The sequence below is a fragment of the Colius striatus genome, chromosome 18 (genome assembly GCF_028858725.1).
Source record: "Colius striatus isolate bColStr4 chromosome 18, bColStr4.1.hap1, whole genome shotgun sequence".
Lineage (NCBI taxonomy): Eukaryota > Metazoa > Chordata > Aves > Coliiformes > Coliidae > Colius > Colius striatus.
In genome coordinates, this window is record NC_084776.1 from 6258587 (window position 1) to 6283864 (window position 25278).

Consider the following 25278-nt stretch of genomic DNA (forward strand, 5'->3'; position numbering starts at 1 on the left):
CATTTCAAAGCTTTCCCCTGAGCTTCTGTGTTTTCACATCAACAGTAGCTGGACAGCATCTAAGGGTATGGTTATGAAAACTTCTAAAGATTTCCAAGATTCCCAATGGAAAGGCATAATATGCAAGAAGGTTTCTTTACCATGCACCTGGGAGCAGTTCAGTGTTGTGTGGGTAAATAGGTACAGTGGGGTTACCTGAGAAACAGAGTTGTTCTCAGAGATTGGTTCCGTTTGGATTAAAAGCAGGATTTGAGGAATAGATGTTTGATCTCCTTTACATGTTCTTTCACGTTTATTTTCAAAAGGACATTAAACCAATTCATTTATAAGAAGAAACTAAGGGAGCAGTCTGTGAAGAACACCTTTCAGATGTGTTTCAACCCCAGACACTGACTATAAACACGTGAACCTCATGTTTACCTAAGAAACTGTTTGCGGGCCTCATTTGTCACCGGTTCATTGTCTGCCAGATCAGTGTGGATGCTGAGGGTATCTTCAGCTAACAGGACTTCTTCCTCCTCCAGCACTACAAGACAAGATCACATCTCAGATTTTCTGCTGAATAAAGTAGAAAGCACAGAAAAAGGTGGCTATGCAAAGCAAGACTCATGAAAAACAATACCACAGCAGGAAAATCATAGCACAGAAAACTCCCCCAGAGTTATGATAACATCCCTTCTGTGCATCACTTCTAAACAAACTGCAAAGATCTTGGCTGCCAAATGCACTTCCCTCAGATTCCTCCAGCACATCAAAAACGTTAAGCCATGGTGTCATAGTCGGTTCTAGGTAAAATCACTTATAGAGCACGCTCTAGGCATGATCTTGGGATGGGAGAAGTCATGTCAGGAACTACTGCAAGCCTCTGCTGTCACTAAAAGATGTCATGCATGTTTCTCTGCCTGTCTGGAGGGAAGTAGTGCTGCAATCAGAGCGTGGGAACACTGTCACGCAGAGGAAACATTTTCCCAAATGCTTTCATCTTGTCTCATTTTGTCAGAATCAAACCAAGCTCAAAAGTTACTCAAGATTAAAATGTCAGCTGAATTTTGTTAGATGAAAAGAACAACAACATACAGAGCTAAAAATGCAGACTCTGGAAAGCCCCTCCGATAGCAAACCCAGTTTGTTCTTGGCTACTCCATTTTCCTGCTGAACTTGACCTTGGTAATTGTAATATAAGTTCCCAACTTTAACATAATTTCTCACAAAATGATTGCTTGTTTCTATGACAAACCACATGAAAGGCATTTGGGAAAACATTCATCGCTACCACAGACCTGGCCATAGACAACAATTTTCCATGGCTGTGAAGAAAGGAAAAGCCAGGCTGTCATGTAGAAGCTGGGGACACTTTATACAGAGAAAATATCTGGAATGTGGTTGACAGAAAGAGACACATTCTAAGGAAGAGCAATACTGTACTTGTGGGTTCGTCCTCTTCGATGTCTTCATCGAGTGCGTAATTTCGCAGGAACTCTGCAAAGGCCTTGTTTTGTTTCAGAAGGTCTTGGTAAGATCCCATTTCAGAGATTTTACCATCTACCAGGACAATGATATGGTCTACCTGAGGCAGGAAGCTGATGCCATGAGTCACCAGGATTCGCGTCTGGAGAGGGAAAGAGAGGAAAAAAAAACCCTACATCTCTCCGTTGTCACTGTAGGGAGTAATACTGCTCAGTAAGCCAAATCCTACCATGTCTTTTGGGCAGAGAGAGAGTTATCATGTCAAGGTGAAATGTCAAGGGAAATACACTGCCATTGTAAGACAAAATAGCTTGGAAATATGTACATGAATTTACATCCTACTGCATACTGACATAACCACACAGAGAAGTAAACCAAGTGATCATTCGCCCCTTCCCTTGCACTGATTTCCTTTGCAGCCCTTCTCTCTTGAGCACTGAGATAGACTGAGAAGATCATAACAAGAATAGAAGGAAGAGTAAAGAGATTGCAGTCTGGTTTTGTACTGTCAAAGACCTCTGTAAAATCAGTAAGCTGTTACAAGTTCCCCACTGTTCTGCCTCCAAGCACCAACAAGCACCACTAAGCTAACAACCTTTACAAGTTTCTGCAAATGTCTTGTTTTTGGAGATCTCACAGTAGGCATTTTAAAAGACAGACCAGGCTTCTGACTCTACGTGTTCTGACTAGATCACATCACTTCTGGGCATGCCTTAATAGCAACTCACTGCAGAGTCTGTGCTGTGGGGGAAAGGTGTCCACATTGCCAATGAAACACAGAAACTCAGGAATGATTCAGCACTTGGTGGTGAAATAGCTTTCCTGTTACCCATCAGTGCTTCTGAGTTTGTGTGCATTTTTAAGAGGATCCAAATGCCATCTTACTTTTCCCTTAAGTACCCCATCTGGACCAATAACTTTGTCAAAGATGTGCTTTGCAACATGCGAGTCCACGGCAGAAAGAGGATCATCTAACAGGTAAATGTCAGAGTTGCTGTACACTGCACGAGCCAGGCTCACTCGCTGCCTCTGGCCACCTGAGAGGTTGATGCCCTGAAAGGAAAGAGGAGAGAACAAAACATATCACACAACTCTGTTCCAACAACAGCTATGACTTTTTATGGCTCTCACCCAGCCAAACACACGGATGCTAAATTGAAACATGAGACGCTAAAGAGAATAACTCACTCTGAGCCAGAGACAGGAACAGAATGCCTCTAAATCTGTTTGTTCACTGCCAAACTTCCACTCATCCAGCAATCTGGAGATGGAATAAGCCTCTTGCTTAATAAACTCCTAAAGGGAGCTGTTAAACAGCAAAACCATAAAAAGGAAGACTGTCAACTAGGATGCAAAATGCAAACGTTTAAAGCAGGATTGTAGCACCTGGAACATCTTCCCCATCCCTCATCTTACATGAAAATCCACACAGCTATCCCACTTTCATGATATCCACCGAAAATTTAGTGGCCTAGGAAACAAAAAGATCACTGTTGGTAATCACAGATGTAAAAGTTTCTCAAAAGGAGGTGCTAAGGGATGATCATACCACTTTTTCACTTGATGCATACCACATGGTCCCTTCCTTTTTATCCCTATAGGAAAAGGAAGGACTTTGAGTATTCTAGACATGTGCACCTTTACAACTGGACAAGTGGGGGGTGCTCTGACCTTCCAGGGCTAGGTGTTTAATTATGCATCACAGGACAAACATATGCTTAAAGTTAGGGACACGTTTAAGTCCAATTGCATTCCATGAAACTGTCCTGTGTGTTTCAGTGTTGATGGTAGCAGGGATGCCATTGGGAAGATCAAATCAGATCAAGAACAGGAATCACCAAGCAGGTCTGACTTGAAAATAAATAATTACCTTCTCTCCTATCTCAGTCTGATCTCCTCCTGGCAGCACTTCCAGGTCAGTTTTTAAAGCACAGGCCTCCAGGACATTTTGGTATTTTTGTTCATTGTGAGCTTGGCCAAACAAAATGTTATTTTTCAGTGTGGCATTCTGGATCCAGGCTTGTTGAGGCACATAAGCAACAGAACCCTTGAACAAGGAGGAAGAAAGGAAACCTCTGACTCATAAGGTGCACCAATTCATGCTTCCAATTCTGATTAAGATCTGCAGCACATAGATATAGCTCCTGCTTGATATCCAATCACATTATACATATGTGTGCAAATGGCTAATATAGTTGATAGAATCAGGAAAAACATTTTATATAAAACACAGCTGAACAGGTGTGGGCAAAACCTAAATAAACAGGCAGACAAGCTGGCAGAGGAGCAAACAGAATTCCCTCTGATAAGCATTATGAGCAGTGACAAACATAAGCAGCACATTTCCATACCATTGTTAAGTAGCATCATAAACAATACCAACCATCACAGCCACTTCTCCTTCTAGCTTTTCCATTTCACCCAGGAGAGCAGACACCAGAGAAGACTTCCCACAGCCAACATGGCCAACAATGGCAACCAAAGCACCACTGGGGATCAACAGATTTATACTGTGGAGGAAATAGGCTGGAAATTAATTAAACATTAGTTTACTAAAGACATTATGGGTCTTTAAACCAGGGCTGAAATACACAGTGGCAAATCAGCCTGATCTCAGCTTGACTGGAAATAACAAGCATTGCTTGGCCACTGGACTTCATCTCCCTTTCCTGAGAACTTTCCCAATTGAAATAGTTTACTGTTTTTTCCACCCTGTTTTTAAAAATACTGCTTAAGGTCTTGGTTTTAAAGGTGAGCTGATATGGAAACAACTGATGGACACGGTCTCTTTGCCAAAGCATCTTTCACTAATGAAATCAAGCCAAACGTATGTTTGCACAGATCCTGATGCAGAACTAGGGCTCTAATTTTTATGCAGGTTTTTACTAAGCAGATGGTTGATGTTCTGAATGCTGCAAGAGCTTTGTTGTGGTTTTTTTGTTGCTAAAAAAAATGAGAAGCAGGTAAACTCAAAAAGCACTACATTTTTTTCCCCCTCTACTTTCCTTCTAGCTGAGATTTGCCTTATTGCTACTTTAGGAAGTCACTGGGTAATTTTTATGTCCAGGTAGCTAGCAATTTGAGCTGGAGAGGCATGATTCTTTCTGAAATAAACCCCAGAACACTGAAGCCAATCTAGCTGCAGATTTGGTTGCATGAGCAAAACTGGCTCCTTTGAACTCTAAGCCTCTTGCTTGTTAGCTATCCATGTATAACCTGTAAGCATAATACACTCAGCACTGCAGCTCCTTACACTGAGAATTCTAAGAATACTTAACAGGTTCCTGTGATTTTGATCTCACAACAACGTATAACATAAGGCATTATATGCTTCCAGGCAAGTTTTGTTCCATCAGAATCCAATCTGATCTGTCCAATGCTTCATTTAAAAGAAGTTAAATTGAGCCTTTGGTAGGTAACTATTTTATGGTAGCTGCTGTGGAGTTAAAGCCTTACAGCACTGTTCTGTAAAGTCTAAATACCACAAGCCAGGAGGATTAGCTTGATGTTTACAGGCAGAAGAGATGCACATATAGGATGTGTGGAAACAATTTCTTCCAGAACTGAGCCTACAGATATTACTAGACATCTTTCAAACAGGCCTCCTAGGAGCCAAAAACCAGGAAGCAGGTAGATGTTGTATTGCAATTGCCTAAAGAAATCTTACTCTTTCAAAGATGGCTTAAGCTCCTTTCCCCAGCTGAACATCGCATTTGTTACACTGATGGCATTGCCTGTATGACAAAAACACAACAATAGAGAAGGCAGGAAACACATTACACAGAACAGTACAGCTGAGAGACTGGCAGACAGAGAATCTTTCTTTATGGATGTTTTATGTACACTGCAGTTCCCTTTTCTGCTGGCACGGGAAGCACAGTCTCATGACTGTAGGTCACAAGACAGGCTTGCTCAGGGTCAAAATAACTGATGAAAGCTTAAGCTATAGACCAAGAACTTATAGATCTATGGAACTGGAAAGCTGCCCTGCTTCACCCTCCCTCAGTGAGGCCTGTCCCAACATTTGCTGCTCAAAATCCCATGCAACTGTTAGCACAGCTTTACTTAAGAAACCACTTTCAAATTGGTAGGAGATCGATGCATGCTGTTGACTTTGATGTATTAGATTAAATTTGCCTCTGCTCAGCTTTTGCTTGCCACACTAACAAGTTACAGATCTACAGGCTCTCTTTACCTCCTGGTGAGGTGGTGTATAAATGTAATCACATGACAGCCACACAGCCATCTCTCCTCCTTCTCTGTCTATGAGAGAGATTTCAAACCACAGTATCATCAAAGTGCACGACAGGAGAAAATACATTTGTTTTAGATCACCTGGTCTGCTCTTTGTTTCGGGATATTGTTTCCAACAGAAGAAATCAAAACCCTTTATAATGTCCCTGGGCATTTGTGCAGTGTGCAAAAGGTCTAAGCAGGTCTTGTTGTCCCTAATCTGTGGATGCACTTCATTATTCAGTGCTGTTAGCATCCAATACACTGCAGATGTAAACTCCAGCCCAAAAGCTCAGCTCAAAGGTCAAAAATATAGCCAGAAACCTTTCTAATTTCCACACAGCCTGAACAACAAACACATACTTTCCAAAGCAGTAGCTTTTTTAAAAAAATCCCAAGTTCATTGTTATTTTCTTTTTGCCTTTTTTTCATAACTCAACCAGTCCAAATCCAATACCAAGGTGTTCATGTAGTAGCATAGTTTAGAAAAGTACTGAGTCTTTACCTGGTGCAATCATTTCTGTCTCCACACAATTTGGATCAAGTTCATCATGACTCAGGAACTGCTGAATCCTCTTTAAGGAAACACTTGTCTAAGAAAAGAGAGCAGCGTTATTTTATCACTCTTTTAATGGGGCCTTAATGCTCTTATGACTGAAAAAGAGAGCATTCAGAATGGCTTAAGCTTTCACCCCATGGGCTTCCTGAACAGTGACTCATTCTTTCCCTGCAGTCAGTCTTACACTGAAATTCAAGCTTTTAACTGTGAAATTTCTGAGATCAAGCTGAGTTCATCTGACTGCAGCAAAATTCACACAGACATGCTTACTCAGATGATGTCAGGCTTTCCAGTAAAGGGCAGCAGTAGAGAAAGGATATTAGATAGAAAACCATCTAATAGGCAGGTACATTCCAGAAATCAAGGACATCTGGGGTTCTTATTGTTCAAGTCATTTAGAACAACTTATGCAGCAGATCCTCCTTACCTGTGCAATGTTGCTAATGACTTGTGGCAGCATATTGAGGGGAAACTTCAAAATATTAAACAAGGAGAGTGAGACAAAAGCCTTTTCTGCATCCAGGATATTCTTCTCATTCACAGAGACATACACAGAAAATGTTGTCAGCGCCACCTGGAAGCCAGAAAGTAAGTTTACTGCAAGGTGGATGTACTATTTTGACATGTTGAAAAGCAGTCAGGCCTGGTAGGCATCTCTGACACAAATGTCTCAACAGCAACATTGAGTAAATTCTCAATTTCTGACCTTTTCAGCATGCCTTAAGAATCACAGGCCACATGAACAAGTTGATACAAAACAGGACCCATGGAATAAAATCACTTTTGGGTTACTAATGGCTACCTTTAGTTGAAACAGGAGTTTCAAGAGGTGAACTAGAGAACTCGAATAAATAAAACCGAGAAGCTGTTATCTGGCTGTGGTTTGGCTGCATTTCCAACTCCACTCAACCAAGTTTTCCCATTGTAAACTGCAGGCTGAGCAAATAAGACATTGATCAATAGGAAAGGGAGTAAAACCCAAGTTTTTTTTCTGATTTACTGTATGACAGGGACCATCCACTGTGGATGGGACCATCCTATGCAGTAAACAGGGATCAGGAATAGCAATGGGTATTTAAGAAAATGCATTAACTTGAGGGAAGCATGAAAGAGGCAGGATCTTCAGGCCATTAAAAATATTTCTGCAGGGTTGGGCCTTTGATCTCATGAATGGTTGGCTAGGAACAGTTTTGATGAAGCATTTATCTGAATGTTTTTATTCACCAAAACCCTTTCTGCAAAAGGGATCGCAGTGCAATGAAGCAGGAAATAGAGGGAATGAGAAGACTGAGGAAAAAGCACTTCAGAACTGGCAATGTATCATATGGGCCTTATTTTTTTACATTAAATCAATCTTTTTTTAGGTTGTAGCATAATTTAACGACTCCCTCTCCCACTAGAACAAGCAGAGCGCTGTGCAGGAAAGGTAGAAATGAGAGCTTCAGACAGATGTTGTCCTGACTGACTCCATTAAGTTTTTTATTTCTGCTATTTGCAAATATCTCTGAGGTTTCAAATTCTAGTTTCAATTTGTTATGGGAAGTACTTTGAAGTGGTTGCAAATTCTCCTGAGACAGCTATTCCCAGCTTCCACTGGCAGGCTTTATCAAGAAATACTTTAATACCGATTAACAAAAAGGCTTTAGAGAGCAGGGAACTTTGCTTCAAAGGACGTGGATTTATATATTTTTTATAAGTATTTACATTTTATTCCTATGTACTTTTAGCAAGCAGAAGGCCTCACACTGATCCTTTAAGGATGTACCTGTACAGCTTAGAAAGTCACACAGATTCAGTTTACCAGGAAGGGTGCGCTGATCCATGCAAAGGTGGACAAGGAATTGAGATAAGCAGATTTCTTCAAAACTCGCAGCTCATTCTTTCGTATCTCCATCACTTTCTGTGAAAAGGATGGCTCCCAAGCATACAGCTTCAGCACCTTGATGCCACCCAGAATCTCGTTCATTAATTTAATGCGGGAGTCTTTGTATCGCATTTGTTCCACCTAAGTTGTAAGCAAACACAAGAGACAGTGTCACAGGGATGACCAGAAGAGAGCTTTCAAGGTGTCTCACAGCTGTGATGGTCCTTGGGCTATTTCTAAAGAGGATGCAAAAGGTAATAACAGTCTGGCTTCCTTTAATTAACTGTTACATTAGGGATTTGCCAGTGGCCAAGGGGTGAGGCCAAGCGCCTCCAGTCCAGAGATCCCTGGGTTCCAACACTGTGAGTGCTCTAGGTCAGCCCAATTTTTAAGGGGTTATGGACAAATGCTGGAATACAGAAAGTTCCACTTAAAAATAATAGTTTTCCTGATCAGTAAACTTACTGTACAAGTCTCCATAGAAACCATAAATCAAAGAAGATGGGTGAAAAGCAGAGTATAAAAGCTCTCCAGTCATCTTCACTGTTAGGGGTTCTATTTTCAAACCATCTCAAAGAAAGATTCAGGCACTTCACAAAAATACTACCCTACTTCTTCCTTTGATTTCTTCAGATTTTTTTGCTGATATGCACAGTTGTGTTTCTTAGGGCTCCCCTTGAAAACTCTGGTTTCTCTAGTATTTTCTTTTTCCCCCTAGACATTAGGACATAGTGCTTCATTCAGTTACTTAAAAAAAGAAGTTTAAAATCCCTGCTCAGCTGTATAGACAAAATGAAAAACTATGTTCACACACACATGAACACCAAGTTACACAGCCCTGAGCACCTTACAATGGGCAAGGGAGAAAAGGAAAGTTAATACTAACATGTCAAGAGACCCAAGAGACTTCATAGTAAGTCTGGCTGTCTCTTTAAGGCATGTAACAATAGCACTCTGTTACTAAGGCTGTGCTTAAATGTCATAAATGATATTTGTTTTCCTTCTTTTTATATAAAAAGCTTGATTATTTTTTTTTAATCTTCCAAACAGACAGTGATAGGCTGCACAGCACAAGCCACTTATTAGATTTTTCTAGCACAAAGCCAGAGGGCACTATTATATTGGGTTTTTTTCAGTGTTGGCTGACTAGAGACGACTAAGGCTACAAAGAAAGGAATAAAGGATCCTTTTACCTTAGGATAATAATTCAAATTTTGCCCAGCTCAGTAGCAGCAAAAGTCAACCCTGGTTATTTAGCATAAAAACCAAGCTGCCAGGTTTCAGTTCCCACCCCATGTCCTTGACAGCATGTATTTGCCCTTTCCCTAGACACTCCTAGAAGAAAACAAGGTGAAGGGATATGGAGACAAAGAAACTTCTTGCTAATCCCAGAAGCTATTCCAACAGTGTGAAGAGTCAGTGACTCAATGCCACACCTTTCCTTTAAATAGCATTCAATTCACTGTGGAAAAACTATCTGAGAGGATAAAGTTATCAAATGTATTAGGACAGTCTTACTCATAACTAAATTGGTGCAAATGGTAGTTCATTCATGGCCATGACAACTGCTGATGCCTTCATTTCTCAGCACAGTTGCTAATTCAGGTAACATCACTTTCTATCCTGGTACCTTACCTGGAATGTTCTGGTTTTCATTGCTATTGCAGCGTTAAATGGGATAAGTAAAACCATCACAGCAACTCCTGCCAGCACAGAAGGCCCTAAAGCCTTGATTGAAAGAGAAAAGGGTAAGTTGATGTTGAACCAAAGTGCTGCTGTTGCCTATGGTGAACATTAAAACAACAGTAGGTTATACAAATGGAAATTGATGTTTTACATGGACCAATCAAGCATTCTGATTCCACAGAACTGAGGGAGGAAACAGAAAAATATGACAGCATCCACTTTTAATTATTGTGATGCCAATATTGGCGATAGCAAAGCGCTTTGTGATGTGCCTGGTAAGTGGTTCCCAGTGGGAGGTGAAAGCAAGTTGGAACTAATGCAAATCCAGAGTTACCAAGCAAGTGTAGAAAGGAAACAAATAAGCCACATAGAAGGAATATGCCCATCAGCTTCTCCCTAACCTAGGGAGCAGTAATTGCTGAATTAATCCAGTAGCCTCCATGCAAAGTAAAAGCATCCAAATCGGTTTCTACCAGAGTTCAACTTAGCAGTAACTCACAAAGCTGCTGCAGCTTAATAGCTTTCAAGACTAAATCAATATGGTTACATTACTGATACTGTTCTATGCAGTAAAACTGATTAATTGCATAGAAACATTTTAAGGATGAAAGGCAGTGCTCAAACTGAACCTGGATAAACCAGAGAGAACTTCAGTGTAGCAAAGGAAAAAATCATGATTATTCTAGGTGAGATTTGTTTCATGTTAACTTGCACAGAACTTCTTTAAATGGCATGATATAATCTTTATACAAGGCTTACATTTCCTGTGTATAGAGCTTTTGTTTGGTTTGGTTTTTAAACCATTTCCCTCAAGCTCTCATGTGTATCAACCACTGGGAACACTGTGATGAGTCTAAGACTGATCCTATCAAAGCGTGGCAGGGACAGGAAAGACATAAAGGCTGTCTTTTGCCTTATCTTATCTGCCAGCTTAACAACATAATTAAGAGACTAATTGATCATGTACACCAGTACAATCTATCTTACTACAAGGCAGAACAATATGTTTCTGAAAAAGTAGTGGTGGGTCAAATTAACAAAGGGATAATAAGCTCTCATATGCATGCTGAAAAAAATGTGACAATGTCTGTACCTGCCAGAGGAAATACAAAGCTAGAAATATCTGGAGTGGTGCAGACCACAACATGTTCAGGAAAGTCACCAGGTCCATGAAACGCTGGGCATCCACTGACATCAAGTTGACAATTTCTCCAACAGTAGATGAACGCTTTGCTGAGTTTGTGATGACTAAAGACTGAGAAATGAGAGACACAGTGGATTCACAATCTTGATACGTATGGAGAAACACAGAGCAGAAATCCTCAGTGATTAGCAAAACAAGGTACTCCCTGAGAATGTGCTTCTCCAACACAAATACAATATTCATACCTACACCAATTCCTAATGTTCAAAGAACAAGTCTTCATGAACTGGTTTGCTTGTGAGCACCTCTAGCTGAAGCATTCTGAAGTAAACCTAGTTGCACCTAATCCACTCATAACACAAACAAGCTATTCTCCTGGATCCCTTTTCCAGGTATTTCAAGTGAACCAATATTTGTGGTATATCTGGTGACCTACCAGTAAACCCAAGTTGCTGATGGCTAAAAAATCCTGTAAAGCATGACAGAAGTACTCCTAAAAACTCACCAAACCCCCAATCTTTTCTATCCCAGGAGGCTATTTTTCTCAAATATGCCTGCTCTTCCCTGTGTATTTGAGAACTGGGGCCACTTGGCTATACACTGGTGTTCCAGCCCATAAAATGCTTCCAAGTCTTACCTTTCGGTATATCACTCCAGTGATCCCAGTTCTCAGCCTCATCCCAGTAACAAAGCAGTACTGGAAATGCTGGTGAAGCATGAGTGTCTGGAGCACAGCACAGACAAACATTAAAGCCGCAATCAAAAATCCCCACCAGGCTGGGGCATCTTTGTTCTTGATGAAGCTGATTAAGACACTGTTTTTCAGAAGATTAGGGAAGAAAAAGGAAAAAGAAACAAAAATAAAAACCATGCAGTAAGTTTAATGGGACATAAAAGTTTCTCTCAACTACAGCATCCTGCCACATCCTCTTTCCAACCACAAAAGTAAACAGCTCTCCAGGATGCAAGTTATGATTTCAGTCAAACATTGCAAAGATCCAACAGCACAACCTTAGGCCTTGCCAGTGCTGAAGTCCATTTGCAAATGAGTCTGTAGAAAACAAAACATAACGAGAAACTCTATGTTTCCCTGGAGACCCAGCATTTAAACACATGGCTCACTGTCTGAGCTCTGTCAGGCAGCCCTTCAGGGCAAGGGGTGAATGATAGGACACAGTAGGACTGTGTAGTAAAGCAGGCGAAACCAGCTCCTCAACCAAATCCTTTCCAAGCAGCCCGAGTGCTTCTGCCTGTGGTGTTTTCCCACAAAAAAAGGCTAGATTAAAAGACACTCTCCTGGATGGAGGCATAAACAGTTCTTCACTCCTGTATTTTTTTGTTAAATAGTAGTACTATTAACCTGGCTATTTCATCTTTTATTAATAAGCCATTTCTTACTACAAACAACTGCTTTTCCTGTGAGACCGGCGACACCCTCATACAGCAAACAAGCAGAACAACAGATGGCAAAGTCCAGTGCTGTCAAACATCACATTTGTGATTTCAACCTGCTGACCAGAGTATTGAATCGTCAAAATATGGTAGGAACAGAGATTTGTCACCATGGTTCAAATAACCAGCAGGGCGAAAATACTCCTGGACACTACAAATCAGGTGCCAAAAGCCTTGTGTTAGAGCATGAGATTGCTACATCTTTCTCTTCCAGTCTAGAGATATCTTCCTTCTGTACTGCACCAGTCATTCCAGCTGTGAGTAGACAGCTTCTTGTAAAATGTCTTCTTTGTATTCCCAGCGTGGGATTTTTAGAAACACAAAACTATCCTAGGTGCAACCTGTTAGAAAGCCATGGCTTTTCCATTTTCTCTTACCACTAGTGGTGCATTTTCCAAGACTGCAGGAATTTAGGCTTGAGGAGAAATTCCCTATCACATGTCTTGAGATGTCACTGACAACATATCCAGGAATTTATGCAAATTTGAGAAGTTCCCAGAATAGATACTTAATGTGTTCTCAGAAGGAAGCCAGCTGCCTCCTTTTTACTAGGGCCTTTGGAAGAAGACAGACTGTAAGCTATCAAATGTCATCATACTAGGTCAGGTCTTCTTTTTAGCGAATTTCTGGGTAGGTCACAAACCACTCACAGCACAACATGATCTCAGAACACAGCTCTACACTGGTGTTCATTTTAAGAGAAAAATATAGGAGCAGGGCCTTCTACCTCCTCCACATCTACCCGTGGCTTCCATCCAAACTTTATTCCTCAGGCACTAATAGGACTATGATTTGGAAATAAAAACATATTTGTTTGATAGAAGTGCTTTTATTTCCGCTGTTACTTTCCTCTTAGTTAACAATTAGCTGGTGAAAGTCTCACTTTAAGAATAATACTAATAGAGAAAAAAAAACGTGGGGATCATGCAAATTCCTTTATGGATCAGGCTGAGCAACTGGTTCCCCTGGAGATAGGAAGTATAGGTGTTCCTCATACAAGGAGAGCTTGAGGACAAACCACTTTTGTCAAGAGCTCTCTTTCTCTTTTTTTCCCCCTTTTTTAATAGAATCTTATTCTCCTTTCACATGGAAATTTACTGCAACTGTGCTTCGCACATTGTCATTGTTGTGCACCACTAAGAACACATGAACTCATCTAAATGGTACAAAATCTTTCCCAGATGACAATGGCATGGCCAAAGCACCACACACTTGAGCATCACGCTTCATTTGTATATCAAGTCACGCTATGGCTGTGGCCACCACTAACACATGTGGGTATCAGATGTACACAGACTACTGGTTCCAGCAAGCAGTGCTTCGCTTTGATTTCACAAGTAATCCTTGAGAAATGGGGAGAAATTGCTTTGAACTGCTGCACAGAGCAGCAGGTAATTTGTCATTCAAAGCTGTCTCTTGGTGATGAGCGATTTATGAATCCTTCATTTCAGTGAAGCTTGCCCAATTTACAGCTTAGTCTACAATAAAGAGTTGCTGTCTCATGGCGTTTCAGCAGAAAGGTGAGGGAGTATACACACAGAGCACTGTGAAGGAAACTAGCTACGCATGTCAAAGATAAACACTGTGCCAAAGCCAAGCCTCCATGGGGACTGCACTTAGAAATGACTCACACAGTAAACCAACCTTAACAGCTGAGGGTTGACAAAAGAAAGTAAGTCTTGTATCAGCTTGAAGAAGGAGCCGATTAAGAAGTATTGCCCAAAGGTCCTCAACAAAGCTTTGAGAAAGGAAGGCTTTCTATTGTTCTTTTTGCCTCTGATCAGAACTTCTGCTTCCTCTGGACCATTGCCAACATGATTCAGCATATGGTTAGATTTCTTCATATATGTCACATCTTCTTTCCTAGGGGAATGAAACAAGCAATTAGAGACAACTGACAATGAGAATGTGTACAGCACTGCAGTAGCATCTAAAAGTCTGCCCCTTTCATTCCTCTGCTATTGATTAACAGCAAGACTTTCAACAAGATCTAGATATGCTCAGGGACAGGCAACTTATTATCCAAAAGTCTTGTTATCTTCTTTGCTTTCTAATGAAGCGTCTCTGTGGTTTAGGTGCCTGACTTCTGTTGCCCATCAATAAAGATGGGGTGCTCTGAGGAATTGCTTCCTCCATGAATTGCTCTCAAAGAGCAGCCTGGCTGCTTTTCTACCAGCAAATACCGAATCACTGTTGTTTCTTGGGGGCTGTGGGACCTACAGAACAATTTCTTGAACATCAGCCTGGAAGGTTAAGTCCAGGTAGAGCAGCAAGGAAATTAGTCTGGGGTACATAAGCCTTTTAAGAATGGATAGATGGAAGAGACATGCTAGAAATGGCAAAGACTTACAAGTTATTTTTCAAATGCCTTCTTCTAAGTACTACGAAGTGAGATTGGATTTATGATTCTTCACAAAGAGTGTGCAGATTTTTCAGAGCAGGCTGGCTGCAGAGTCAAATAATCCCAACTGCCTGTGAGCATTCACAACAATCACTGCAGCTAATAGTCCACAGGCAGAAACTTGTTCACATCCTTTCAAACAAGGGCACATGCAAATCCCAATTTCTTTGCAATAAAGTCTGAGGGCAGGGAGAGAGCCTAAACCAGACAATCCCTTTCTTTTTTTTTTGCTCCCCAGACAAGAACAGTGTTGTCTTTGTCCTTTCAGATCAAACCTGGAGAGTTTATGAGCAAAGACTTATTTTTCTCGCTAATCAGACTGTTACAATCATTGAAATATTCAAAGAAACAAGACAAGTTGCCCCTGGCTTTGTGCTATTAAAAATGTTTATTACAGTGAGCTAACAGCAACACAATAGTTTTCTCACAACAAAAGATCCCAAAGGGAGAAAATCCACTTCTAGTGTTTACTACTGGTAGCTAGGTGAGATCAGGTTTTCAGCAGTGTGTGGCACTGCTCACACCCAGTTTTTTAATCAAAGCAAAAAGCATATGTCTGGTTTCCATTATTTATGGCAGGGCAGATAATAGATGCTGATTATCTCATGGGAAAACACATCGTTTTCTCAATGGTGATGACAAGGCTCTGCATCTTCAATTTGTCTTCATAAGCAGAGTCTCTAAAATCAGAAGCTAACTAAAAATGAGGCAAAATGGATTCCAGCTCCCTCTTCTCCATCCAGCACAGCTCTAACTTTCTCAGAAGCAGCTGCACTTATCAGTAAAGTGAGTAGAGGCTTCAGCCATACATGCAGAGAGAGCCAAAGCTTTTTATATACAACAACTGAAATCCACACCAATCTCTCCTGTAACTCATTAGTAGCAAATGAATTATTAGCAATTATTTAGCAGTAATTCACAAGACAGCTGTGAAGCAAAATGTAAAACAGGTTTTGTAGGTTTAGGAACAAAAGAAATGTGATAATCATTACATAAAGTAAGTTTAAAGCTTTGGCTATGCCAGAGTTGCAACTGATGAAGTTTTAAAAAATAAATTACTGTTATGTACACTGCAAATATTTTTCCATGACACCTTCAACACGTGTACAACTTGACACAGCATTTTTAATGGCATAAAAGCTTGCTCAGAGCAGATTTAATGAGTTTTTTCTTTTTAAAAGCACCATTTAAAATGGCTCTCAAGCAACTATCACAAACATTATTTGACATGAAGTAATTGAGTATAGTTATAACTGAAGAATAAGCAGAGCCATGAAGCTTTTTCCTGGTTTCACATAACTCCATCTGGAGCACAGTGATTTGCTTTGTTTTTTGCTCTTTTCCCCACCTCAGAATCATTAATGTAGTCGCCACAAAATTTTACCTGAGCTAAACACAAGCTAGAATGTATGGTTAAATTCATTGCCAACTGGCCTCAGTTTGTATGAATAACTTCCAAATGCAAATGCAATGAATCCCATGACAAAACTCCAGGCATGGTTTCTGGTTTCCTAGCAAAATTTTCCTGGACCCCAGGCATTTCTTCACAATGGCTGTGCTCTCACTATATAAAAGCCCTGGGGGAGCAAGATTTATGTCTGTGCGAAAGATCAGAACCCAGACAATGCACGTTATTTCACACCATAAAAATAGAGACATTAAGACAATAAAAACCAAACAACAAACAACCCAAAGTAAAACCCCAGTGCACATAGACACAGAGTGTTGGTGGACAAACTGCTGGTGTTAGTGCTGGAAACTTTTCAACTTTCAGCTGCGCAGTAGAACTCTCCACATCATATTTAAGCCTTGCCAAGAACCTTACAACTCTCTCCTAATATTATCACGTAATAGGGTCTTTCCAATTTGGCAAGGATACAGAGAAACAGAGAAAACAGAGAAAAGCCTCCACATGGAGAAGAAATCTCCACAATGAAAGGAAATGGAAGGATAGGCTTCCTCCTTATTGACATTCTTCATTTGAAATGCACTGTTATCACATCTGTTTGTTTGGAAATGTTTTGGACACTAACCAGTGGGAGAAGGAAATACAGTTGCACAATAGGCCATTTCTAGATTAGGACAAAGAGGTAATAAGAAGGATATCCTCTTCAGCATGGATGCAACTATGTGCAAGTTCTGACCCTCATCCCTGTTCCATCAGACACTATGGGAATTTTGCTGCTAACTTTCTAAGCAACTGGAGTAGGTTCTCAGCTCTTAAAGTGGGATATCTCTTCCCTTCCTGCCTTTCATATGTTTTGAGTTCTGTATCTTTACTGCTAGGAGCCTTCAAGCTAAAAATAGCATCAGGCCAAAAAAAGTCATGACAGGGATGATGAGATGAGGAATTCCTTTTGGTTTACAGTGCCTAGAAGTTGTGCTCTAACATGCCTAGGAGTGATGCAATTATGGAATTAGAGATCTACCAGCTCACTGAAGAAAGTTGTTCTTTTTCTACAATCCAACCAAGTCAATCCCTTCTGCTTGTGCATCTTCAGCCCTTCTCCACATGGTAAATGGCATCACCTGCACAGGTAGATTTTAAGCACCTGAAGAGCATCTTGGCAGTACACAAGCCCCAGAAGACTCCTGCCTGCCTCTGCCTAGACACCTTAAATTAAGCAAATTTGACTGTTAAATGAACAGAGAGGCTGAAGAGGCAGGTGCCATTTTTAGTTGGCTCATTTACAGGGATGAGCAGCTTATGTTGAAACAACTCAGATTGTATACTTACTGCTTGCACTTTTCTTTTTCTTTGTCCCACTCTTTACTTAGTCGTTGCACAATAACTTTTGAAGTATCATCTTCATTCAGTGACCACAAATCTTTATCTTCAAGTGGCCTTTTATATCCCAGAATTGCCATGCTGCACACACAGAGAAAAACAGTCCAATTCAGTTTGGCTAATAAAGCATTGCTGCTAACGCTGGTACCATTAAGCTCACAAAAGCAAGATCTATCTCCGCAGAAAGGGTGATAATTATACCTCCCTGTCCCTTTGTTCATTATATTGATGTTCTCAATTAAGGACATTACAGAGTTTTGATTACACATATTTTACTGAAAACATCACTTCAGGCCAATAAAACCCAACTACCAGAAGCATTTGAATGAAACTGTGGTGTTAAATGAAAATAGTGAAGCTTTAGAGGTGAAAATAACTAAGTCTATGTGGAGTAACTGTCAGAGGTGAACAAAATGCAAAACTGAAGCTCACATAAGTTAAAGGAAAATCCTCTTTCTCTGCAAGCTACAGTTCCTCAACTGTAAGAAGAACTTTGGCAAGGGATGCAAACACGTAGTTGCCAAGAATCTCAACGGGAAAGCTGAACATTCAACCTCTGGAAGTTGAGAAAAATCTCACTCTCTCATTAACAAGAGAGGGCTATTGCCAGGACAACAAAGCTACATGGATGGAAGAATGAAGATCTCAACACTCTCAACCATTATGGAAAAACTGGGTCTTAACACGATTTTTGTCAGCTGTTACATTTGTCATGGAGTAGTGGTATGCCCAATCTCAAAAATGCATTTTTAATAAACATACTTTTTGACAGCAGTATCAGTTGGTGGCAGTCATTTATAGATATATATATAAAACACAGTTTACTTTCCCTGTTGCACAGAAAATGCCCTTGTAAAAAAGCATTCACCCATGAACCTCAGTAAAAAACAAAACGCATCCTGAGATGGGTGAAAGGTTACCACAGTTAAATCCTGTGGAACACAGTCTTACCTCCTGGTCTAGGTGATACCCTAGCATGTGGTAAGCACAACCAGGCTGTATACCCTATTAGTTATGCCACAATTGTTCCCACTACTCTTCAGAGGTTTGGGCAGTATGAGTACTTTGAAAGCTCTTTCTAAAAAGGCAAAGGGCCCTCTTTAGGACCTGACACATCTTGGATGAATGAGCATCCAAGATCAGCTACTTACAGAAGAAAAATACCTCTGTATTGCTAACTTTGTACAACATATATCACAAGTAGATTTGGGAGTTGTCAGCTGTCCAACAGCGTGAAGAGAGAAGCTCACCTTGTAAACCACCAAAATGTCAGTCTTGACAGGAAGCCTGAGGTTAACTCTGGACATGGATTCTATGATAAATTTATAGAGGGGAAAAAACCCAAATAAATAAAGCAAGACATTTACCATTACTTTAATAAGAAGACAGTCAATTTTGATCAGTTTTGGCACATAATATGGTGTATTACATGTATGCATCTCTGTCCTAATGAGACTTAAAATTGATTTCATTTCTTATGGCATGCAGGACTCTTTTTATCTTTAAAAATTGCTTCATCTGCTGCCTTTAAATCACACATATAAAATGAAATGTCATTCTGTAGTTTCAGAAATTTTCATTTTAAGAAACAAACTCTACTTTGGACTAGATGATCTCTAAAGGTCCTTTCCAACCCCTACCATTCTGCTTCTCTCTCAGGTTTGTTCAAACATAACTCCGATTACAGAGACCCTTTTATGAATTGGAGAAGAAAATTAACCCATGACACCCATAATATATCTTCTGTTATTGTTTTTCTGTATCTGTTCTCAACACAAACAGAATTCATTTAAGACAACTCTTACAGACTAACCCTAAATGAATGTTGAACAAGTAGACCACCACCACCTCCACAAAAGTCACTCTTGAAATAATTGATATTATTGCATTTCAGTGTTCATAAATGTAATTTAAACTGCTGGGAAACAGCATGTGTGAGAGCTACTTTCACTACCTAGCTTCCACTCATTACTGATGTCACATAAAATGGAAAAAGGCTTCAAACCCCAATATTATTCTCCATACCCAGTGTTTCATAGGAGAGTCACTAGCTACTGCAATCTCAATAACAATCCAAAGCTGTTTTCAGTGACAAGAGTTTTCAGTGGAACTCTCAAAACATGGTATCATCTGTAACATGCAAATAAAGCAAAGCAAAAGTACTTACAGGATCTGTATTAACAGGGGAAAAAAATGGAGGCTTCTCTTTAAAACATGAAAGGATCAACTCAACAATTATCAAAGCAAAGTAGATGTAAAACGTGGTAAACCTGAACCTTTCATTTACATGGTCCTAGAGGGAAAGAAAAACACCAGAAATGGTGGGTGTTATTGTGCTTACCATTCTCCCACAACACACATACACACACATTGACTTTTTCACAGCTTCTTTTAGCAACTTCTTTCTTTCTTCCTCTACAGTCAAGTGTTACAAAATAGTTGCTAGCAGGAGTTATCTTACAAAGTATGCATGTACTCTGTAAAGTGCCTCAGAACATGCTTATCTCCAAGCTTTGTAGAAATTCTGTCAAGTTCAAAGTGCTTATACATCTTCACAGCATGCAGACACCCTCTGGAATCAGGGCTACATGACATTCTTTTAAATTTCCTCCAGGGATCCTTGCAAAGATCATGTCTTAAGCATAGGAATTGTCAACCCAGATCAGAGAACATTCATTTACTTTAGTATCTTGTCACTGACAAGCAGTCAGTGTTAAATACTTCCACAAGAAGCTGAAAAAAACCCACTGTATTGCATAATTACAGTTCCATCTGCTCTGGAGATATTTCCTTTCCTACTTATATGAGTCTGCAGTTGACTTAAAACTTCCTGCTGTGAGGGTATATCCCTTATACAGCTCTTTCATATCCTAATTCAGTTGTGAATGCTCTCATTGTTCACTTACACTTTTTTGAAACCTTAAGTGCAAGAGAAAGAATATTTTTGGCAGTTGCAAGAAGAGAAGAAACATTACCCATAATTCTTCTAAGGCTCTGCACCCGTAATTTTCAGTTCATTAAGGATCCAAACACCGATAGTCTAATATTTGTACCACTACTACTACAGTTTTCAAATTGACTTTAAGTGGTGTTTGAAAGGGTCTCAGCAGGATTGCAGCTATTTTCTGAAGAAGCTCTGCACAGACTGTCATTTAAGGTTTAATCGAGTTTTCACTAGAATATTTACAACAGCCTGGTATAGCAAAATCCTGGCTAAAAGGATAATGATGCTAATAGTTACCCAAAAAAAGGGTAAGCATTGAAAAACACAAAAGTCATCAAAAAGAATCAACTCTGGTTTCACTGAGGAGAAGCAATCACCTTACAGTTTTTCAAATACTCTCTCTCACTCCTAGCCCTTGATGATCTAATCACTGAAGCAATCTGCTTTGTCCTACTTAGTGAAATTAGTTTCTCTGGAAAACATAACAACTTTCTTACTGTGGGGGAACCTGCTATGTTTTCAAACAGGAATCATAACAGCCCAGGTTTCTTCCCTCTCCCTCCAACTTTCTATTCTCTATTTACAGCCACAGTTGGAGTCAAAATGTTGTCCTCAACACATCAGACACTGACAAAAGAAAGCCTAAGGAGATGTATACTGTGGCCAAGCTGTCTAAGCTAAAAAAGAACATTACATATTAAAATGTGTCATCTCTGATTAGTACCCATTGCTATTTAAGCATGGCAGGTGAAGGGGGCTGTAAAAGGGAAAAGAAAAGGGGAAAAGAGAGTCTATTATATATACAGTGTTGATACATCCTCACATGTCTATCAGGTTTCCAGGATAGCCTTGGGCTGAGCAAAATCTACTTTTTGACATTGCATGAGAAATCCCAGCTCCCTTGAAGTTACACAATTCTGAGTCAAGGCAACGGAATCAAACTTCTCTTTCTCTCTGGTGCTCAGATCTGACTCCAAACTTGGTGATTCATTCCCTTTGCAGAGATGTTTAATGCTACATTTCCTGTTCTCCAAGTGCTAACAAGGATGGCATGTTACCTGTGTAGTTGTAGTTATGATCTTAGAGCGGAAAGGCCCCACGGCACAAAGCACAGACAAAAACCAGAAGATAATGAGCACTCCAGAAGACTGAACTCCTCTCAGCCTTTCATATTGAATAAGCAATGTAGCTAACAGCTGTAAAAGTAAATACAGGAACACGTGAACACAATCCTGTCCCACTCCTCCTCCTCCTATTCACACTCTCAGTTGGCAGCTATTACAGCCAGACAGCAGGACCCCTTTGAAATAAGGCTCCATCATAAATTCACAGAAGTCAATGGCAAAACTCCCTCTAAGGAAAGCAGTGAATAACTTTATTAAATAATTTGCTTTTACTGTTTTCAGAGCCTCATTTGCAGAATTCAATTTTAAACCCAGACTTTGTACCTAGGGCTAGGCACAATTAAATACTAGCTACAAACACTTCAACCAAATGTAAGAGCTGTCATCTCTCCAGTCCAGATGGGCAATCATGACTAGGAAATCAATCAAATCTTGGAAAACAAGGTTTAAAAAAATTCTAATCAAGGGAATTACAATATTAAATGGGCAAACTTTCCTCCTTCATTTTTCATACCATAGCCACAAGTCTGTTTGTCATTTTAGGCAAAGCTTATTTCCTTTCCATTTCATGGAGGAACAACCAGCAGACAAGAGACACGGTTTTACAAAGTCCAATGCAATACTGAACAATGCACAAGCCATGTTCTATCATATTTCCCAATTTAGGCAAAGTCATACCCAAATTGGCTCCACATCAGGACCACAAACCTCAAGGAAGAGATGAGAGCAAGTTGGGAGGCAGAACAATCTCTCCATTATGAAGATTTTCATTTACATGGGTGAATCTACATGAGATACCTGTAACTGTGGCCTTTTGGGTAAGCAAAATTTGCTTCAGTAATACAAACACTAATAATTCAGTTAAAAGAGTACAGGTGAAGGCAATGAATGCAAAGGAACCCTTTTCCTCCTCTATCTGTCTAATAAAGAGTTATTCTTTGTTGGTCACAACAAACAGTAACAGCTACAAACCACAGTGATGCCAACAATCAAGGGAGTTATGAAATAGACTGGTGGAGGTGTTCTGTTTTGCAGGAGCTCGTGGAAGGAGTAGAAGAGATCTGCCCAGCTCACACACCACAGCAGGACACCGAACAGCTGAAAGCAGTCAAACAGAAACAGCATTTGTTAAACTCATCTCCAGGGCAGACCGAGGGCTAGCAAAACAATTCACAGATTCCCAGCAAGACAAAGCTGTGTAAATGCAACAACACTGCTGCGTTGATCAGCTGCAGCCAGGCTAACTGGTTGTCCCACCACACTCCAACCAAGGACCCCAACTCATCTGCTTTCCAAGGGGTTTGCAGACACAACCAGAAAGACTAATGTCTTTACATGCTAGTTTTTTTCCCCATACTACTCAGTTTTGATTGGAAACACAGGCAGTGCCCAAATTAAAGGCAGACATGTCCTGAAGCAGAAGGCTGGAATTTTTCTCCAGGAATAACCCCAACTCTCTCGTGGTCCATGGAAGGTGACTTGCTTGCTTTCCTTAGACCTAGTCACTTACAAACCATCTCTAAGCACAAGATGCAGGTGAAATGATGGAGCCCTGGCCCAGGCTGCCCAGGAAGGGTGTAGAGGCTCCTTCTTTGGAGGTCTTCAAAATCCACCTGGACATATTCCTATGTGACCTGATCTAGGTGGCTCTGCTTCTGCAGGGGGTTGGACTAGATGATCTTTAGGATCCCTTCCAACCCCACCATTCTGTGATTCTAAGAAATCACATAGTTCTTGGGTGGGTAGAACTGGGCTTACTTTCATAATAAGATTAAATAATCACTGGATCTACCTTAAGGTCTTTGTTTTGCAGCTATCAATGCTTTTAAGCTTAAGTGAGGATGAAGCAGCATAGTTTTGGCTCAACAAAGGAGTGAATTCTCTTCTGCAGAGAATACTCTTCTCTCTAGCCAGAAAGGTGGATTCGCAGGATGGATCTCCTGACAGATGAGGTATCTTTTGGGATCCTTCCTCAGAAATCTCTGTGTACACTGTTATTTTATCTAAGCAAGTTCTTCAGCTTCCTCATAAATCAGAGGGAATTTTGTTTAAACCCTACTGCAGCACTTGCTTGGATACTGGACTAATGCTAACAAACTCAACATGGCACATTAATCGTGGAGCACTGTGAAGAGATCTTACCGTCTTGAACCTGCTCAACACAGAAAGCACAATGTACCCTCTTTTGTTGTGCTTTAGGTAGAAAAGATAAAAGGGTAATGCACTCCACAGATAAATGCTGGGGATCCATGCTAGGATGGTGTTCTGGAAGCATGGTGTCAGGTCAGGATTATCAGTGTGTATTGAAAGATTTGAATCCTGGAAAAGAGAGGAGACATTTATTAATAGAGAGGCAGAAGTGCTGCCAATTGGAACATCTGCTTGAAGAAGTTGGATCCAAATTCTGCCAGAGTTAGCAAGTGAAAGCTTTCCAAAAATACCTCTCCTAGCTACTTGTGGTCAATCTGCTACAGTAAAAGGGCTAAGTGGAGTTTTAGATATTGCACAGAACCTAGAAAGACGAACTTCTGCCCTCCTGTACCTCAGATTTGGACATACTTTTTGGTATCAGACAAACTCCTTGTGTTTCTGTCTTTGCTAAGGCTTAGTTACAGGTGCTGACACTGTACTATTTCTCAAGCGTTCCCAGTCTGGGGTGCAGTGGTTAAACAAAGCTCTCAAGGCAAAGTCCTTGACTTGAAAACTCATCCAGGAAGAATGTCCAGCAGCAGAGTAAATGATCAGTTTTAGATCAACTGTATGCTGACCTAGGAAAGGCTCCTCCATTTACAACTAAAATTTCATCCTTCTTACTCATTTGCTTCCAATTATAATTACTTCCCTATTCTAAACAAAGGTAAAAGGAATGTATTGTACATGCAGGTAGGAATATGGATTTTTCTGCAAACATTGCAAGCAATGCTTTTCATCTGTGACCTTGGACACCACAATTCACATATGCAACTTGTACCTAAGGATTCGAATGCACCATGTGCAAACACAGAGTTACACAAGTTCAAACTAAAATAGAAATTTCAGTAGAGTTAAGGGGAACTTGCTTTGAAGCAAACCTACTGGAAATTCACAACTTGCATTTCGCCATCTGATGTGTCATCTGAAATGTGGTGGATAAATGCTTACTTGCAGCAAATGTAAAAGTACTTTGTTGTAAAATGATTAACAAGCAGATGATAAACCTAAGATATCTGTGGTTAAAATATGCCTTATCTCTGCACTAGTATCATTTACTTGTACCTAATTATTTTTGGGTATGAGCTCTCAGTAGAAGTATGTTTCAGTTAAGCTGAGCCACTTCTCTCCACCCCTTATAAATGACTGACTGACTAGTCTGAATATAAATCCTTCAAAAATATTTCCAGCCTTGCTTTTGTTCATGAATACAAAAGAGACCAAATGCTGAAAGTGATGGTTGATTCTAGGAGGACTGAGAGCCAGAATTTGCTTACAACCCTTCCATCTCGGTGATGATCTGTCAGAAGGGAGATGCATCACTGCATCAGTCCACATACGCACAAAAGAGCTTGTACGTGCACTGAAACTACAAAGCCTTGGCAGGTTGCAGGATGGTTTGGCTGAACTGTGGCAAGTTTGTCAC

The 25278-nt window shown here is 40.3% G+C and overlaps 1 protein-coding gene across 4 annotated transcripts in view; it reads right to left on the reverse strand.

Moving 5' to 3' along the window:
* ABCC3 (ATP binding cassette subfamily C member 3) overlaps positions 1-25278 on the reverse strand; it is a 47672-nt gene that overhangs the window by 9376 nt on the left and 13018 nt on the right. Inside the window, exons 2-20 of one of the 4 annotated variants that reach the window (XM_062010479.1) lie at positions 23805-23981; positions 22635-22760; positions 21597-21734; positions 19762-19887; positions 18845-18906; positions 17544-17675; positions 14050-14268; positions 11591-11768; positions 10903-11064; positions 9759-9851; positions 8061-8264; positions 6687-6833; positions 6206-6293; positions 5135-5201; positions 3851-3977; positions 3338-3514; positions 2353-2520; positions 1426-1609; positions 421-526 (exon numbers count right to left, since the gene is read on the reverse strand). In XM_062010479.1, coding sequence (XP_061866463.1) covers positions 421-526; positions 1426-1609; positions 2353-2520; positions 3338-3514; positions 3851-3977; positions 5135-5201; positions 6206-6293; positions 6687-6833; positions 8061-8264; positions 9759-9851; positions 10903-11064; positions 11591-11768; positions 14050-14268; positions 17544-17675; positions 18845-18906; positions 19762-19887; positions 21597-21734; positions 22635-22760; positions 23805-23981 — 2681 coding nt within the window. Of the gene's footprint in view, positions 1-420; positions 527-1425; positions 1610-2352; positions 2521-2703; positions 2774-2883; positions 2939-3337; positions 3515-3850; positions 3994-5134; positions 5202-6205; positions 6294-6686; positions 6834-8060; positions 8265-9758; positions 9852-10902; positions 11065-11590; positions 11769-14049; positions 14269-17543; positions 17676-18844; positions 18907-19761; positions 19888-21596; positions 21735-22634; positions 22761-23804; positions 23982-25278 lie in introns of those variants that run through there. The other 3 variants (XM_062010480.1, XM_062010482.1, XM_062010483.1) reach the window with 3 other exon arrangements.